Source organism: Ciconia boyciana, chromosome 1 (assembly GCF_034638445.1).
Source record: "Ciconia boyciana chromosome 1, ASM3463844v1, whole genome shotgun sequence".
In the NCBI taxonomy this organism is placed as follows: domain Eukaryota; kingdom Metazoa; phylum Chordata; class Aves; order Ciconiiformes; family Ciconiidae; genus Ciconia; species Ciconia boyciana.
In genome coordinates, this window is record NC_132934.1 from 16,629,180 (window position 1) to 16,645,194 (window position 16,015).

Sequence of the window (16,015 nt, forward strand, 5' to 3'; positions counted from 1 at the left end):
GTGTGATGTAGTTAATCTTCAAGCCTTAGACTTCCAGCGTCTGTCCACTCTTGGGGGACATGTCCCAGGGCTCATTGATTACAAACTACCTCGATGGTATATTGACAAATGCAGCAAGCAATGCAGAGTTACCAAAATAGTTATTTAATACTTCACTCTATATTTATCCTCTCTTGTGCACTTTGTACCATCCCACACCAAATCAATGAATCGTGTTTGGATCTGAAAATGCTGTGTCTTTCCTGAATGATCTTCATGTTTCACAGTTGATACATTGGTCACTGTGTACACTACGCTCATGCCAGTGAGCTGAAAACAAGTTTAATAACTCAGTCTACTAGGTATCTTACAAACCATAAAGAAAACTTTATACAAGTTGTATACAAACTGAAGATAAAATATCATTCCTAGCTATTAATCTGTGTTATAAATTACAAGATTTCAAATATTTATATAATCTCTACTAACTGTACAGGTTGTCTACAAACTGTCAGAATTATATAGAATATAGAATAGTATATGCAAATAGGGTTAACATTACCTGTTTCTTCAACTCTGTGGGTAGGCTATCAGCAAGGTGTGAAATAAGAAAAACTGTGTGATTTTAGCGGCCATGTATGTACATAAATACATTTCTGTATATACAGAGACACATAAAGACTTAACATGCCCATTCCAGAACTTGGAACATAACCATATATAGTAAATCCTTCTTAAGGTATATAAACGTATCCTTCTGTCTTCATGCTCATCACTGCATCTGCATTCATCTTCTGTAAGTGATGTTGTGTTGCTGGAGGATATTATGTTTAGGAAATTAAATCTAAAATTTTGTTTCTGTTGGAATCTGTAGGAAATAAAAGGAAATAAATGTCACCGTCTGTAAGGAATAGCCAGGGTAGGTGCCTTCTGGTAAGTGATATGTAAGAATTTGCTCCTCTAAAGCATTTGTGTGGGAAGACTGTGGTCTGACATTTTTTCCTTATGGGGTTGCCGTGTGCTGGATACTGCCCTTCTCTTAAAGTCCATGATAAAAGGCTGTGTGTCCTATTCTTATCCCTGCCTCCGGACTCCCCTCCTGCCCGAGACATTTAGATAAATGTGACCAATACTGACATCTCTGCCACACGGACATGCTACCAGTGAGCTCCTCATGGGGGAACTGTGGTGGACAGGTGAGGAGACCAGGTGACAGCCTGGTGAGATGGCCTTCGCCCACCTTCCCCCTGCAGACTCTCAGTGCACGCGGCAAGGCTTGTGAGCAGAGCCCTGCATGTCTTAACTCCTGTAAGGCTTTGCCTTAAGTCAAATCCCATTAATAAGCTGTCTGGATGCTTTCTGCTCTGGGCTGACACAAGAGCTCAGGGATGAAGATGCTTTTGTTATCTGACCTAGCAGTTCCCATGAGCGGCATTTGGGGCTGCGTTTCCTGCAGTTGGAGTGCCGCTACCGGAGAGAGGAGCCTTACCATGCACTCCCGGCTGCGCAGTCCATTGCTGGGGATGATTATATAGTCGTTGCTGCTACCCTTCTCCTGCAATGAACACAAGAAGTTGTGGGTTAGGAAATGGATTGCTTCTTTTTTTCTTTTTTTCCTTTTTCACATTGAAGAAGGTCTTGCTTGCTTTTTAAATCTCTGGAACATGCTTGGGAAGTTGACCTGGAAGGAAGGAAGCTCTCACTTGTCAGCCCTTTATGTGCCCCGTCAGGTCTCCAGGTCAGTGCAGAAGGGGTGGGCCAGTTCAGCTATGTGGGATTAGACAGTTTCCAGGTGAGTAGCATTCTGGGTTTGGTACTTTTAAACAGATTTAACATATGCAGGATCCTTTCTTGCTCTTGATTTAAGAACAGTCCCAGAAAGGCCAGCACCAAGTTTGGTGGTACTAATTTATCCGCACTACTTTAGCACTCCTTTTGAAGGTAAACAGGCCTGAGAGGCCTACATGCAAGCAGTGTCAAGTCTGCCTTGCAAGAGCCACTGCAGCATATGCAGCTGTCCCCACCGAATACGTGATGACAGAGAACTGCTGATGGATGGGCCAGGATTTTGCCCCCGCACCACGTCCTTCCCAAGGAGGTGGCTTCAAGTGAAGTCCACGGCCAGGCCAGTCTCCAGTGGGAATTACTCACTCCTTTCACTAGCAGTTTGCCAAGTACCTGGACCAGGGGCCACTCTCACTCTCCAAATTTATTGGAGAGCAGCTGAGTTTTAATCATTAACTTTTTTAATATAGACATGGTATATAGCACATGGCTAGCTATGCAGAGCACACTTGGGTGCCTGTGAGTAATGTAAAGGCATTAAAGTAGCAAAAGATGAAAACTGTAGTGTTACCTCCGCGAGCTTTAATTTGGGGGAGCTGGCTATGTCCTTCTTCAGCAAAATGTGTAAAACTGCATCGTGAATGGTGAGGAAAAACATGGATGGCTTGATCTCCTCGTCAAAAAATGCACATCTCTCCAGTTTGTCCAGGAAGCCCTCTGCGTGGGAAGAAAAACAAAGCACAAAGTGACCTGAGGGCCTTGAAAATGAAGAAATAGTGTATCCACTGTGTGAATTTCTGATATACTGCACTGTTTTATTTACTAGAGCAGATGGGTTCCTCTTTACTGATGTGGAGAGGATGGGATTTAAATGCCCATCAGTACTGCCCTGCTCGCTGCCAGGCAGAAGGGAATTTGAGCCCTGTTTCTTATTTAATGCCTAACCCAGGCTGCCTGCTAGCAGGTCTCGCAGCCCAGAGCTGTACAGCACAGCAGTGGCCGTAGGTAAAACGAGCCGTCGTGCGTGGTCCCAGCCCGCCGGGGACAGCATGGGAGGGATGACGCCTCCGCTCAGCTGTATCTGTTCACTATCCAAGACTGGAAGGTAAAACTGGGGTGATCCCCTGCAGCCGTGCTCGGTGGTGGACTCCCTGTCAGTGGGACTCCCACTGACAGGTGGGAGTCCCCTAGGCAGTGGGACGAGGCATCTGTGGTGATGCTGATGGAAAGGCTAGTACTCACCTTGTGCCCCTGCAATGTAAATGTTGATGTTGATCCGGACAAATTCTTTCAAAGTCTGTTAAACCAGAAAGAGGCATTATTTAGATACTGCTATTTTTGCTGATGACAGCCATTATGGTGATTAGCCACAGCAAATAAAAAAACCACTTTGAGATATTTAAGATCTATGATGGTAAGCAGCTCTAAACTCAAACTCCGTCGCACCTAGAGGCAGGATGGTCTTTTCACATGGCACTGGAATTAGAAAATGGGCAGTATTAAGTACATTTAGCCCACAGTGAAAAAGATATTCTTTCATAAATTGTATGGCTTTATTGTACCTACTTGACACATGATGAAACTAAGACTCCAAAAGGTTCTGGGGAGATTTTTACAACTGGGAATTTGAGCATAACTACAGTTCCCACTGACATGGTGGGTGTTTAGTTCCTACGGAAATAGATTTACACACCCTATGTGGCTCTAGATAGTTAACTTCAGCTACTACTGTTTGAAAATATTGTTCTTACTGCTTTGTTCAAGGTCATCCTGGGAAGCTAGGGAAGGAGTGGAAATGAAACTCCAGTGCTCCAACTCCCAGCCTGGTGTTTAAAGCCGTATTTCATACGTTCATTTCTGTAAAGCTTCCCAAAATCTTACCAGGTGAAGAAAGGCTAACCAACACTCTAATTCCAAAAAATTGTAGGTTGATTATTTAATCAATTTCCTAAACATTTTCTATGGAAAATGTACATTAGAATTCACATAAACTCAAAGGTTGCCACTGACTTTCCAGTCCATACAGGAATACCTTTAAGAAGCAGGCTAGAAACACAGAATAGAATCACAGAATTATTTGGGTTGGAAGGGACCTTTGAAGATCATCTAGTCCAACCACCCTGCTGTGGGCAGGAACATCTTCCACTAGATCGGATTGCTCAAAGTCCCATCCAGCCTGACCTTGAATACTTCCAGTGATAGAGCATCCACAACTTCTCTGGGCAATATGTTCCAGTGTCTCACCACCCTCATCTTAAAGAATTTCTTCCTTATATCTAACCTAAATCTATCCTCTTTCAGTTTAAACCCTTTGCCCCTTGTCCTGTCACTACAAGCCTTGGTAAAAAGTCTCTCTCCATCTTTCTTATAAGCCCCCTTTAAGTATGGAAGGGCCATAATAAGGTCTCCCCAGAGCCTTCTCTTCTCCAGGCTGAACAACCTCAACTCTCTCAAGCTTTTGTCATAGGGAATGTGTTCCAGCCCTCTAACCATTTTTGTGACCCTCCGCTGGACCCTGTCTAACAGGTCCACATCTGTCTTGTGCTGGGGCCCTAGAGCTGGACGCAATACTCCAGGTAGGGTCTCACCAGAGCAGAGTAGAGGGGCAGAATCACCTCCCTTGACCTGTTGGCCATGCTTCTTTTGACGAAGCACAGGGTATGATTGGCCTTCTGGGCTGCAAGCACACATTGCCAGCTCATGTCCAATTTTTCATCCACCGGTACCCCCAAGTCCTTCTCTTCAGGGCTGCTCTCAATTCGTTCATTCCCCAGCCTGTACTGATACTGGGGGTTGCCCCGACCCAGGTGGAGGACCTTGCACTTGGCTTTGTTGAACTTCATGAGGTTCACACGAGCCCACTCCTCCAGTCTGTCAGGGTCTCTTTGGGTGCTTTCCCTCAAGCATATCCCTCAAGTGTAACTACATTCATATGTTTTTCTTTCATGTGATCACTGTTTGCTTTATGAATTAGAATTACCTTTTGGAGGACTCTCATGGCAGAAAAGTCAAGGAAGGACACTGCTGAGAAATCCAGAATGATGCTGTGGATGTCGACCCGAGGCACGGTGATGCCGGGGGGGAGGTCAGCACCCCAGTTGATCTGAATGGGCAAGTCTGTCATGTTCGTGGGCTGATCCAGCTCCTCTATCCTGTTGTTGTCTAATTCTTCATCTGACTCGTGTGTATGGTTAGCCATGCAAATCAATCCTTTCTGTGTTGACAGAGAAAAGTATTGTAATTAATACTTATTTTTAAGACCCAGCCAGGGTAGTAGTGCATCTTATGTTCAGGCGATAGTGGTGGCAATGCAAAACTGATGTACCCATGAGATGGAATGGGACCCAACTGCATTTTACACTAGAAAAAAGTTCTGCCTCTCCCTCATCTGGAGGAGATTGGAAATCTTGGCTTTCCTCTCATCAATCATTTCATCATCATCATCATAATCAGTTAATGATGGCCTTTTATTGTTCCCTGAAGTCAACAAAAATCATGCAGGATTTGGGCTGAGAGAAAACCAACTTTATGCTACCATTAATGCAGCATGAACATCGCCTCTGTGGGATCTGATCTTGCCATTTGATGCCAAACAAAGCTCCAGTGGGGACACACAAGCTCTGCCCATGGTAAAGCTGTAGGTGTCTTACTGGGAGAGCCATTTAAAATCTTAATTTTGAAATATGTTTATGTCATGAAGTGGCAACTTGGGGAATAGCATATGTAATTAGTACAGGACGCTGTGAGGCAGTTCTCTGCCACTTCAAGCCAGGGAGCTGGTTGCTTAACCCTCCTGGGTGGAGTTGCCTTACATACGGGCGTCACTTGCAGCTCTCCTTTCTTCAGCATCTTTCTGATCTTCCTTAGAGCTTTATTGCGTTTCCTCAGGACTCTCAGTGGGTTGAAGCCGACCTGCAGAAACAACACTCTGAATAATTAAAAAACCCCAAACCCAGTGACATCAGGGGAAGGACACAGCATCTCACGCGGCTTTTCTTTACAGTTATGATGAGCATGGTTTGGACTTGATGTTGCCTACTACTTTTCACCAATTCAAGCACGGGCTCTTTTTCCTGGTGGGGAAGACATCTACAGGTATGACTACAACCCAGGCAGGCCCATCTGTGGTAGCTCTAGGACACCAGCATAGACAGCATTATAGCAGTGATGATGCTGTAGCGTAGGCCAGTAACTCCAGCAGGCTGGGACAGTGCTGGCTAGCCCAGAGCTTGTCCTACTCATCTTCGTTATGAGATGGCCACCCAGGCTACCGAGATCAGAGAGCTCACAGGTTGTATCTGCTCTGTGCCACCTGACTGCAGCGTGGGTCCTATATACATCATTTTGTTTTCTTGAAGAAGAAAAACAAAGGTTTTTTTCTGCGTATGCTGCGTATGCTGGCTACGTATGTCTCTTGAACCTGTTAGCTTGTTTAACAAAATAAGATGGGAGGTAAATTAGGCTAATAAGGGTTTCAAAAATGCTAAATTCTTGCAAGTATTCTGACTTGTCTGTCTAGTGGGTGGAGGAGAAAGGTGTTAGAAGTGCCCGTATTAGTAAAGAAAGAGAGTGGTGTGAGCATCTGCACTCACAGAAAAAACCCTTCAGGCTCTTCTGAGGTGAAAGCCAAGCATGTGGAGGCCCAAATGTGCTAGATTCCCTGGTTCCTCTGCCAGCCTCATGTGAACAGTGAACTGCTCATTACCACTGCTCAGGGTAGCCACTGCTTATTGACTCCCCATTAAGAGCAGCAGGAAGGGGAGGTTATGGGTGCAAGTTCGGTTCATCTGGGGGTGGCAGGCCTCTCTGGCACGGTGAGGACTCAGGGGTCCTGGCTCTCTGTGCTGGTTACGGAAAGACTGGCTGCCTTCGCCCAGTTTGTCATGGAAGAAATTAAGACCTCTTTGATAGTGTGCTTTCATTCAGCTTTTCTTCTGACTGTTGAGGTTACATTCTTTGGGGCAAGATGAGTAAACTGGCATTTATTGGGTGTAAATTATATAAATGCTAATAAAATAAAATAATCTCTCTTTATATTATCTATGTTTGCAGTACTTTTTTCTAAAGGACTTAAAATATATGTATGTACATTGCTATGGTATAAGTTCAGCATGAGTCAGGCTGTTCTCTTTCTCAGAGGTATGTGTGTATATATGGGATTACAGTAGCGGAAACAATATTTTAATAGTTCATGAAAAATTCATCTTTGAACTGTGGACTGACTGCATAGATAGTAATTATTGGGAAATTGTATTCACCCTTAACCTGTCATGCAATTCATATGTTCAGAATGACAGCCCCAGACACTTACAGCAGTGATGAGTTTCTCTCTGAAGAATTCAATATTAGCGAAGAAGATAGGAGATGAGCATCTGAAAATCTTCACGCCCTCTGGCTCATAGATCTGTACAATTAAGCAAAGGTGTCAGTAATGACGTCTGCTATAGAAACACAAATGCAGCAGGTAATAAAAGAAACATTGCTTACGTCAGTGTAATCCTTCCTGTTTCTGTAGATGTTGCTTCTCCCAACATTAGCCAAAACGGTGCAGCTTGGACTGTGAACAAACACACACACACAATTATTTGTACCCCATACCGAAACGTGGCAGAAGGGAAAGATCAGAGAAAGCAATGTCAGCTGCGGTGGTAGACTGAAGCGGGACCCCACATCCAATGGTTTACGCCTGTAAATGATTTTTCCATACACAGTTGCTGGACTGACTGAGCCATGGGGCTGTTGGCCTTCTCTGTACAGGGGGACTTAACTTATAACAGGAGGCCCTGAGATGTCATCGCGTCCAACAAGTACTCACATCTGGGAGCGGATCACCACGGTCAGCAGCTGGAACGCCACGGCAGTTGCTAGCCCAATATCCAGGCCAAGAAAAACGGCAGCTAAGAAAGTCACCACCCATATAACCTGTAACGAGCAGGTGGATGGCAGTGTTATGAGCGTGTCAAGGACCTGGGTCGTGAGCCCAGGCTGGGAGCAGCAACAGATCTCAGATCTGGTCCAGGCTGTCCATCTGCCTCTGGTGAGGGGTTTCATGTTTCCTAGGTTTTTTTCTTGTAAAACAGGGCCAGACTCACCAACTAGCACCAGGGAGTGTTTCTAGGGATAACAATTTCTATACAATAAAGGCTTAGAATAGTAGAAGTGTGGATATTCTATAGGTGGTTCACTAAACGCTCAAGAAAAATGGAGCAGAAAGTCATGGTAACAAGTAAATCAGGATCCAGGTAAAGCTGAGAGTTGTAAATGTGCTTTGGGTATCAAAACAGGCAAATGTAGGTGCTGTGAATGTACGTGACTGATAAGCACAAACGACTAGATAATACTGAGTATTTTTTAATCACAGATCTCAAAGCATTTTCACGTGGTAAATAACTGTTTGGTGGCTGGGAAAACTGAGGCCTGGAACCATTTGGGAAGACAAGGAATTGGCCAATGAGGAAGCCAAGAGCCTAAATTTTCTGAGTGTTAGAGGTAAGCAGTCCTGCCCTCCAGCCACAAGCTTTGCCACTTTGAGTAAACCCTTCAAGCCATGGTCGTCACTTGTTTTTTTGCTGTGTAACCCCCACCTAATGTGCTGTGTGAGTGTGAGAAAGTGACCCTGAATGTGTAGCCGATGCAGTGGGTATTTAGACGCTTTCTGTAACTTCTTTCTATATTTGATTTATATAATGAACTGTATTTTAATAGATTTTGATGAAATGGATGAAAATTAACATCGCCAAGAGAAGTCAGGAGAGCGAATTGACTCAAAATAGGTGGGACAAAATGGAAAACATGAGCAAGGGGTATAAGGGTAAAAAAGGCATGCCACTATTGTACTTTCCATTTAGTGAAGTAAGGCAGGTTTAAAAATAAAGATAACCTGTAAGTGAATTTGCATAATAGATGACTTTCTGAGACTGCTTCATTCCTGAATGCTTGTGAGACTCAACTTACACAGTCATACTTGTCCTTTCTCCATAGGATGCCTACTTCCTTGAACTGCATGAGCATTCCTTTCAAGTTGCCAAGAGCCAAAGATGCAAGGACTGACTGTTAAAAAGACCAAAATACATGTTGAATTTTAAAGCAAGCAAAGCAAATGTTGAACATTAAGACTTAGAAGGTCATACAAATAGGGCCAAAGTGCAGCTGAAAGGCCAGGCAGCTCCTCACAGTGTGTCACTGCTGTGAGTCGGGATGCCCCATCCATCGCATTGGAACCTCCCTAGCCACGCTGCAGCACAGGTGTCTGACTTGAGGCTGCAAATCCCACTTATTTTTGGCACCTGAAAGCTGGTGCTTGGTGTGATATTTGGTGTTTGGGCACTTGCATTCCCTTTGAGGGACCAGATGTAGTGGTCCTCTCTGTCATGACCTAGGAAGAAGAACCGAGCTTTGCAAAATCCTGTTTGGCTCCCACTGAAGCCTATGGACACTCCCAGTGACTCCTAGAGCAGCCCTGTCTTTGGCAAGCAGGAGGAAGCGCTAGGTGAAACCAGTGAATACCTTCTGTAATGGTGCCAGAAGAAACCCAATGGCCAAGATCACGATCAAGACGATGACAGCTGAGATGAGGCCAGCAATCTGCATGAGAGAACAATTCCACCATGAATAAGTGCCCGGAGGCATTATGGTCATCCAGGAAAAAAGAGAGCTTTCTTGCATTAAACGCCATCATGATCTGTTTCCTATACCTGTGTTTTGCCTCCTGTGCTCTCCTGCACACCTGATCTTGACAGAGCAGTGCTGGAGGCAAATCCTTTGAATGATCCACCAACTATATTACCCAGCCCAAAAGCAATTAGCTCCTGAAATAAAAACAAAAGTGATTGTTCTTAAAAGCTAGTTCATGACGGTTATTCACAAGGCAAAGTATTCCTAAAATGACTTATTTCCCATTGACAAATGCACTGTATTGACTTCTGTGTTATCTGCCTACCTGGTTGCCATCTACTGGGTAGTCATGCTTGATGGAATACACTTTAGCCACAGAGAAGGCTACTGCAAACCCAACGATTGCGATGGAAATGCTGTCGCCAATACACTTTTGGAGGACACCTACATCAGGTGCAACAGGCGCTTGAAATCTGAAAGACAAAAAACTCTACTCCTTAAGGATATGCCCAAGGAGACAAGTTGTCAAGCAAGCGAGCAAGGCAGTGATCCAGCTCATACTGTCCTAGCTGAGCACTTTGGTGAGGTGCAACACATAATTGTGGATCTGAACCCTGTAAAACTTTGGGGAATCCTTGATCAGGACAGGGACTCTGTTTATCTGCACTGGGCTCAGTTTGTGTCTCAGCAGGTTCATTTACTTGGCCAGGACCAGCCACAGCTTATTTTGTCTGAGGTGCATGCACAGTTCTGCCTTCTAGTTATGCATGGATGTAAGATCTGACACAGAACTGGGGCCCTTGCACAGGCAATTTGCACATGGAAGGATTTCACTTAATTGTGACCAAAAAAAAAAAAATCCCTGCATGATTCAATGAACCACTTCAGACAGCTCAACAAATATTTACTAACTCAGGTAATATTGACTAGTCTCTCAGGCTATCTGCTAGATGCTTTAGCTTTACCATTTCCTGCTCCTTTGAGCAGGGGCTTTTGCAGATCCTAGGGAGAATTCCTCTCTGGGCTCCCCCCGCCCCCCCCACCAGTGACCTGAAATCTGAAGAGAAGACTCTTGAGCAGAAATAGCTGTTCCTCTGCAGACTTCATCCACTAACACCTCCGGGGCTACAAGAGGCAATCGAGAGTGCCCCAGTGAGTAACTGGCTGCACTCTGCTGTCCTAGTTAGTAAATGTCTTCCTCCTTCTTCTTAACTTAATGTGTGCCTATTAATTCTTTAGGCCAAAATTCTGGCGTGACTGGATATACTCTATATATGAATATATATTCTCTGTATGGATATACTCCTGGAGTAACAGACGTTGAGGCCTCCTGCGGATAACAGTGCCCGGGGAGATGCTGGTGGCCGGTCACAGGGGACCAGGTGGGAGGACTGTATGGTGTCGCAGTGGCTTCCCAGGGTTGGTGGTGGCTGCTGAACCGTGCATGTACTTCAAGGGAAGTAAAGGGGTTCAGGAATGAGTAGCTCAGTAAAAGGGACAAATATTAACCTCCTGCTCAACAGCTGTCTTAGAAAATGAAGCATGCAATTATTTCATGTCGCAGTGTATTCTTCGTTGTGTAGATGTGCTCTAGTGAGTAACTTTTATCTATTGAAAGAGAGTCCTCATATTGTTGAGAGCGAAATGTTTATTTACCTACCAAAAGAAGATGAAGCAGATGATTTTAGTCAAAAAGCAGAGCTGAACTGATTTATCACTGACAAACTGGAGAGAACATTTTGCTGCACTGGTGAATTTTAAGGAAATCACTTACCCTTCCTCTAGTGTTCCGACAACAGCTACGTTAAATTTTTCTTCAAAGTTAACGAAATAGGAAATCAGTGCTGCTAAGACCGTCTGAAAGATAATAAACCCCACCTCCATTAGGCACATTCAAGCAAGAGTATGAAGAAATTGTCAAAAAACATTTCCTTCCCTCTCCCACATGCCCGCCAGTCTCAACACTATCAGCAGAATTATGCCCCAAGTCTGTACATCCCTTTGCTGTTCAGATGTCATTCCTGAACCACCTTGCAGATAAGAGTTTACATTCATAAATCACATGGAGAATAGATCAGAATATCTCACTAACAACAGAGAACATCCCACCCAAAACCAGATGTTTTCTAACAAGGTGCTGTAATAACTCTTGGGAAAAACAAGCACCACCTGCCTCTATAGCAACATCCTCCAGGACTTTAGGAGCTTGCTGCCTGTGTGAGGCTTCCCCCACCCCACTGCTGCTGGGGTGGGGGAGGCAAAACCCTCTGCTGCTGGAAGGCAAAACTGTTTTGTGCTCGGCCATGATGGCCAGGACTTCAGCGGCTGCTTGCAGGTGTGGTGCAGAGGGGCCCCAGCTATGGGACTTCAGCCGGCTGGTGTCAGAGCCAATTTCATCCAAGGAAAAAATTCATAGTTTATAACATCTTACTCACTACGGACATATTTAGTCAAGAACAGCTAAGTAGAGGTAAAACATCTCACAATAGCTCCTGAACGCTGTCAATTTTTCCTTATAGGTAAAATGATAACACATCATTTAATGCAAAAATAGTTAAAAGGCTGCTTCCCGTGTCACTGTAGCAATGGAGCAATTGCAAAATCAAAGAGAAGTGACCGTTACCACAAGGAGTTCGATCGGGATGGGAGTTGGTAACTTTGCTTTGTATCGATCGTTCATTTCTTTCACCACGAACACAATAAGCAAGACAAGAAGGGATGTGACAAGGTCAGCGATGTTTGTTTTTGTGATCTGGCTGAAAACGCTCTCCAAAGTCTGCAAAATCAGGAAGAAACATGTGGTGCTTTAGAAATAGTAGTGTCCTGGCACAGTAGCGCTATCCCTTCCAGAAGGGCCTGTATCTGAATTGCTCTAAGGATTACGGCGGTTGGGATTTATTCCCTGTGGCATGGTGTGGATTGCAAGCCCCGATGAATGTGCATGTGCATCGTCCAAATGACGAAAGCATCTATGAAAGACCCTTTCTGCTGGCTCTTGACCCTCTGCTCCTGGCCTCCCCCTGAGGGAGGTCAGAGCAACACGCACGTGTGCGATAGGAACCGTGAGCAATGGGCATTACTGAGCAGGTGCCTCTCTCCACTCCTTCTTCCTGTCCTTCTCCTTCCTCCTTTCTCATCTAACAGCTCTCACGGAGTCATAGCCACAGTAAATGTATATAATATCAGTCCAGTAAAAATGAATAATTAAATGCTTGAGGCAAAGTTGAACACTTAATTAAAATATGCTAACACACAATAGAAAATATTATCTAATTAGCCCAACAGGGTGTAACTCGGTGTTTGGTAATAAATTTAAAGATTGGTCATATACTAATAACACATCTCTCATATTTTTCTCTTGTGTTTCCTCCTGCTTGGCTGTTTTTATGCTGAGGTCTGTTATTACTGCCTTGTGATATATGATCAGATATACATCACAGGTTTCAATAGCAAATTCATTAGCAAATAACAAATACTTAGCACTTACATAGATGATGCCAAATGGTTTATTAAATCCAGGGACAGGTAGTTGAAGCATGAATTTCAGCTGAGATACCACAACATGGATAGCCGCAGCAGTTGTGAAACCGCTGATTAATGATTGTGATAGATAAATAACGATGAATCCAAACTGGAGAATTCCCAGAAGCAACTGAAATGCAAAATGACCATAAGTCAGTGGGATTCATTTGTGCTTTTAAGCAAGCTCTGCAACAAAGAGAACCATATTTATTGGAAACAAAGATTTTCACCCAATTCCATACATCCAGTGCTTATGGAAAATACTGTCACCAGACTTGCCATAAAAGTTGAGAGTTAGCAACCAGGGGCATAAGACTAACAAGAGTAATTGCTAGAGCAGTTAAAACCTATTCTTATTTTATAGCTAAAATAAACATCCTTAGTCTTAGGGTTTTCGGTACCCATCTTTTTACATGGTACCTGTGTTTCATGAAGTAAAAACACATTAATATATTCAGAAGGAAGGAACTGTAGGAATTCTGTATTAGGAAGGAAGGACAAATTGTTTTTTCTGAAAAGAAAAATCCAAATACTTTACTATTATGAGACAGAGCTTTTATTCCCCTTGGTGTGTCTGCATCCTTCACATTACTCTCACAATTACTTTTTTCCTATCCAGCAGATTGGTTTTTGCTGTAGGTGGGGTGCAGCTGTGTGGGCTGTAGACTCAGGTTCCTGGGTGAAACCAGGGATTTCACAGCGTGAATCAGTGCCTGGTGACTGGAGGGGGCAGATGTCTCCTAATCAGTGAGCCAAGGTCAGCTATGTGGGAAAGGGAAGGGAATTACTTTGGTGACTACACCAGCAGAAACCAAAGGGGAAGGCCAGTCCACCATCCATCTATTCATATACGTGCATATAGCTGTGTGCAGGCACACACATATGTTTACCAACCTGAAAAACCCCAGAAAGGAAGGTTACAGATGCAGCTACCATCACTCTTTCTTCATTTATTGCTGAGATATTCATGGAACTGCCATTTCCAGCACTGTCATCGGGGACCAGCCTGACAACGGCTCCTCCCACCATCAGGCTCAGGACAGGGAAGGGACCTGAGCAGCACAAGGCGTTCGTTAGACCTGCGAGGGCAGCGCGGACTTCTTCACCAGCAATGAGGGCAGTCAGTGTGCCTGAACTTACCCACTGAGATATGTCTAGATGTGCCAAAGATAAAATAGACCAGAACAGGGAAAAATGCTGCATAGAGTCCATAACCAGGGGGGACGTTCACCAGCAAAGCAAAGGCGAGACCTGCAAAGACAGGGACCCAGGGAAGGTGATGTGCGTGTTACAGACTGCAGCCAGCAGTCCCTTTGCACCTGCTTGCAGGCTGTGTCAGAGCCCACGTTTCCCGGCGGTACCTTGCAGGACAGCCACGAGCCCCGTGTTGATGCCGGAGATGATGTCACTCAGGATCCACTCCCTGAAGCGGTACGCTGGCAGCCACGAGACAATGGGAAACAAACCAAAGGCAATTTTTTTGACCCTTTGTGGGGAGTAGCTGTAAAGACACAAGGGGACAGAGGTCTGTCAGTGAACAGCTCAGCTGAGTCACAGCCTGTCTTCGGAGGGGAAACAAAGGGGGAAGGATTCAGGTTCAGGCTACCAGAGGTCAAAATCTCACCCAGACACAGCCCTGATCAACCTGCTCTGCCAGCTATGCTTCAAGGAGGACGCGGTGGCCTCCAGAAGTCCCTTCCAACCGAAATTTTCATAGAATCATAGAATGGTTTGGGTTGGAAGGGACCTTTAAAGGTCATCTAGTCCAACCCCCCTGCAACGAGCAGGGACATCTTCAACTAGATCAGGTTGCTCAGAGCCCCGTCCAACCTGACCTTGAATGTTTCCAGGGATGGGGCATCTACCACCTCTCTGGGCAACCTGTACCACCCTCATTGTAACAAATGTCTTCCTTATATCTAGTCTGAATCTACCCGCTTTTAGTTTAAAACCATTACCCTTTGTCCTATGGCAATGGGCCCTACTAAAAAGTCTGTCCCCATCTTTCTCATAAGCCCCTTTTAAGTACTGAAAGGCCGCAATAAGGTCTCCCCAGAGCCTGTGCTACCATGTGCCTAGGAAAAGAGAAGCTGCCTGGGATACAACTGTAGGAAGGCTTAAGGGTAATAGCAGCTAAAATTCTTTAGAAAAATCTGACATTGCATTTGGTTAATGAGTTTTCATTTGCTTTGTTGGAATCTGAGATGGAAGTTGTCAGGATGGAGTTCATGCTGTCTTGAGAGCAGCAGTTCAGGCCGTTTCTTAGATCCCTATTTAAAAAAAGAAAAAAAAATCTCCTTACCTAAAATATAGTTTCAGGTGATCCCAAAAGGTTTTATGGTATCTGTGCAATTTCTCATGCTCTTCGTTGAACAAATTCTCTGAGTACACAGGTCTGGCTACAACATAGTGGTTGCCCACAGGTTCAACCATTTCTCCTGAAATGTCAGGCGAGGATGGCAACTCGTGTGTGCTCCTCTCTGGCCTTAGTCACTTAAAAACCTGAAATGAAGAGTGGGGTTAGCTCCTTATGTACTGTGGGGCGGGTAGCCGTAGCATAGATGAGTGAACTCCAAACTGACCGTTACCACCTTTGAAGATCAAAAGAGATCAAAGCGGGTTGAGACACCCGCTTCACTTTGCCAAAGTGATCTCCTGCCCCCTCCTCCTGCCCACTGCAGGGCAGTGTTTCGCTGGAGCATGAAGTATTTCTTTCTAAAGATGCAGCCAAAAAGCAGACAAGATGGATTTTGAGTTAATTTATCTCCAAGTCAGCTGTCTACAACCGAAAACTGCCTCCCCCAAGGGAGACTAATTCCTTAAGGAGCAAACAAGTGCATCCCAAGCGGTTTCTCTTTGTGGCACCGCCGGGAGGGCTGGGAGCTTGCTGGAACCCACTGGCACGTGAGGGGAAAGGCAGAGCCAAGGCAGGGCTCAGCCGTCCTCTCTTGGTCTCAGAGACAGCACTGAACCTTTCGGCTTGGGTCTGTGTGACAAGGAGGTTAGGCTCAGTAGTAAAAAAGCATGGTGTCGCTGCTCGTTAAGTTATTTGTAAGATTTATTTCCACAGGTTGTTTGGACTGCTGCTCCTCTGTTTCATGCTCACAAACAGTTG

General features: G+C 44.8%; 1 protein-coding gene across 1 annotated transcript; it reads right to left on the reverse strand.

Moving 5' to 3' along the window:
• Positions 1-754: 754 nt before the first annotated feature.
• Positions 755-15,333, reverse strand: SLC26A3 (solute carrier family 26 member 3). Its single transcript, XM_072867668.1, has 20 exons — positions 15,203-15,333; positions 14,262-14,401; positions 14,041-14,151; positions 13,795-13,952; positions 12,866-13,030; positions 12,002-12,154; positions 11,153-11,235; positions 9,704-9,851; positions 9,459-9,572; positions 9,271-9,348; positions 8,719-8,814; positions 7,580-7,686; positions 7,252-7,321; positions 7,076-7,168; positions 5,581-5,676; positions 4,745-4,978; positions 3,007-3,061; positions 2,336-2,481; positions 1,469-1,534; positions 755-847 (listed from the first exon to the last, which is right to left on the reverse strand). The coding sequence occupies exons 1-20, from the start codon at positions 15,331-15,333 to the stop codon at positions 824-826; spliced, it is 2,268 nt and encodes a 755-aa protein (XP_072723769.1). The 3' UTR covers positions 755-823.
• Between the last annotated feature and the right edge of the window lie 682 nt (positions 15,334-16,015).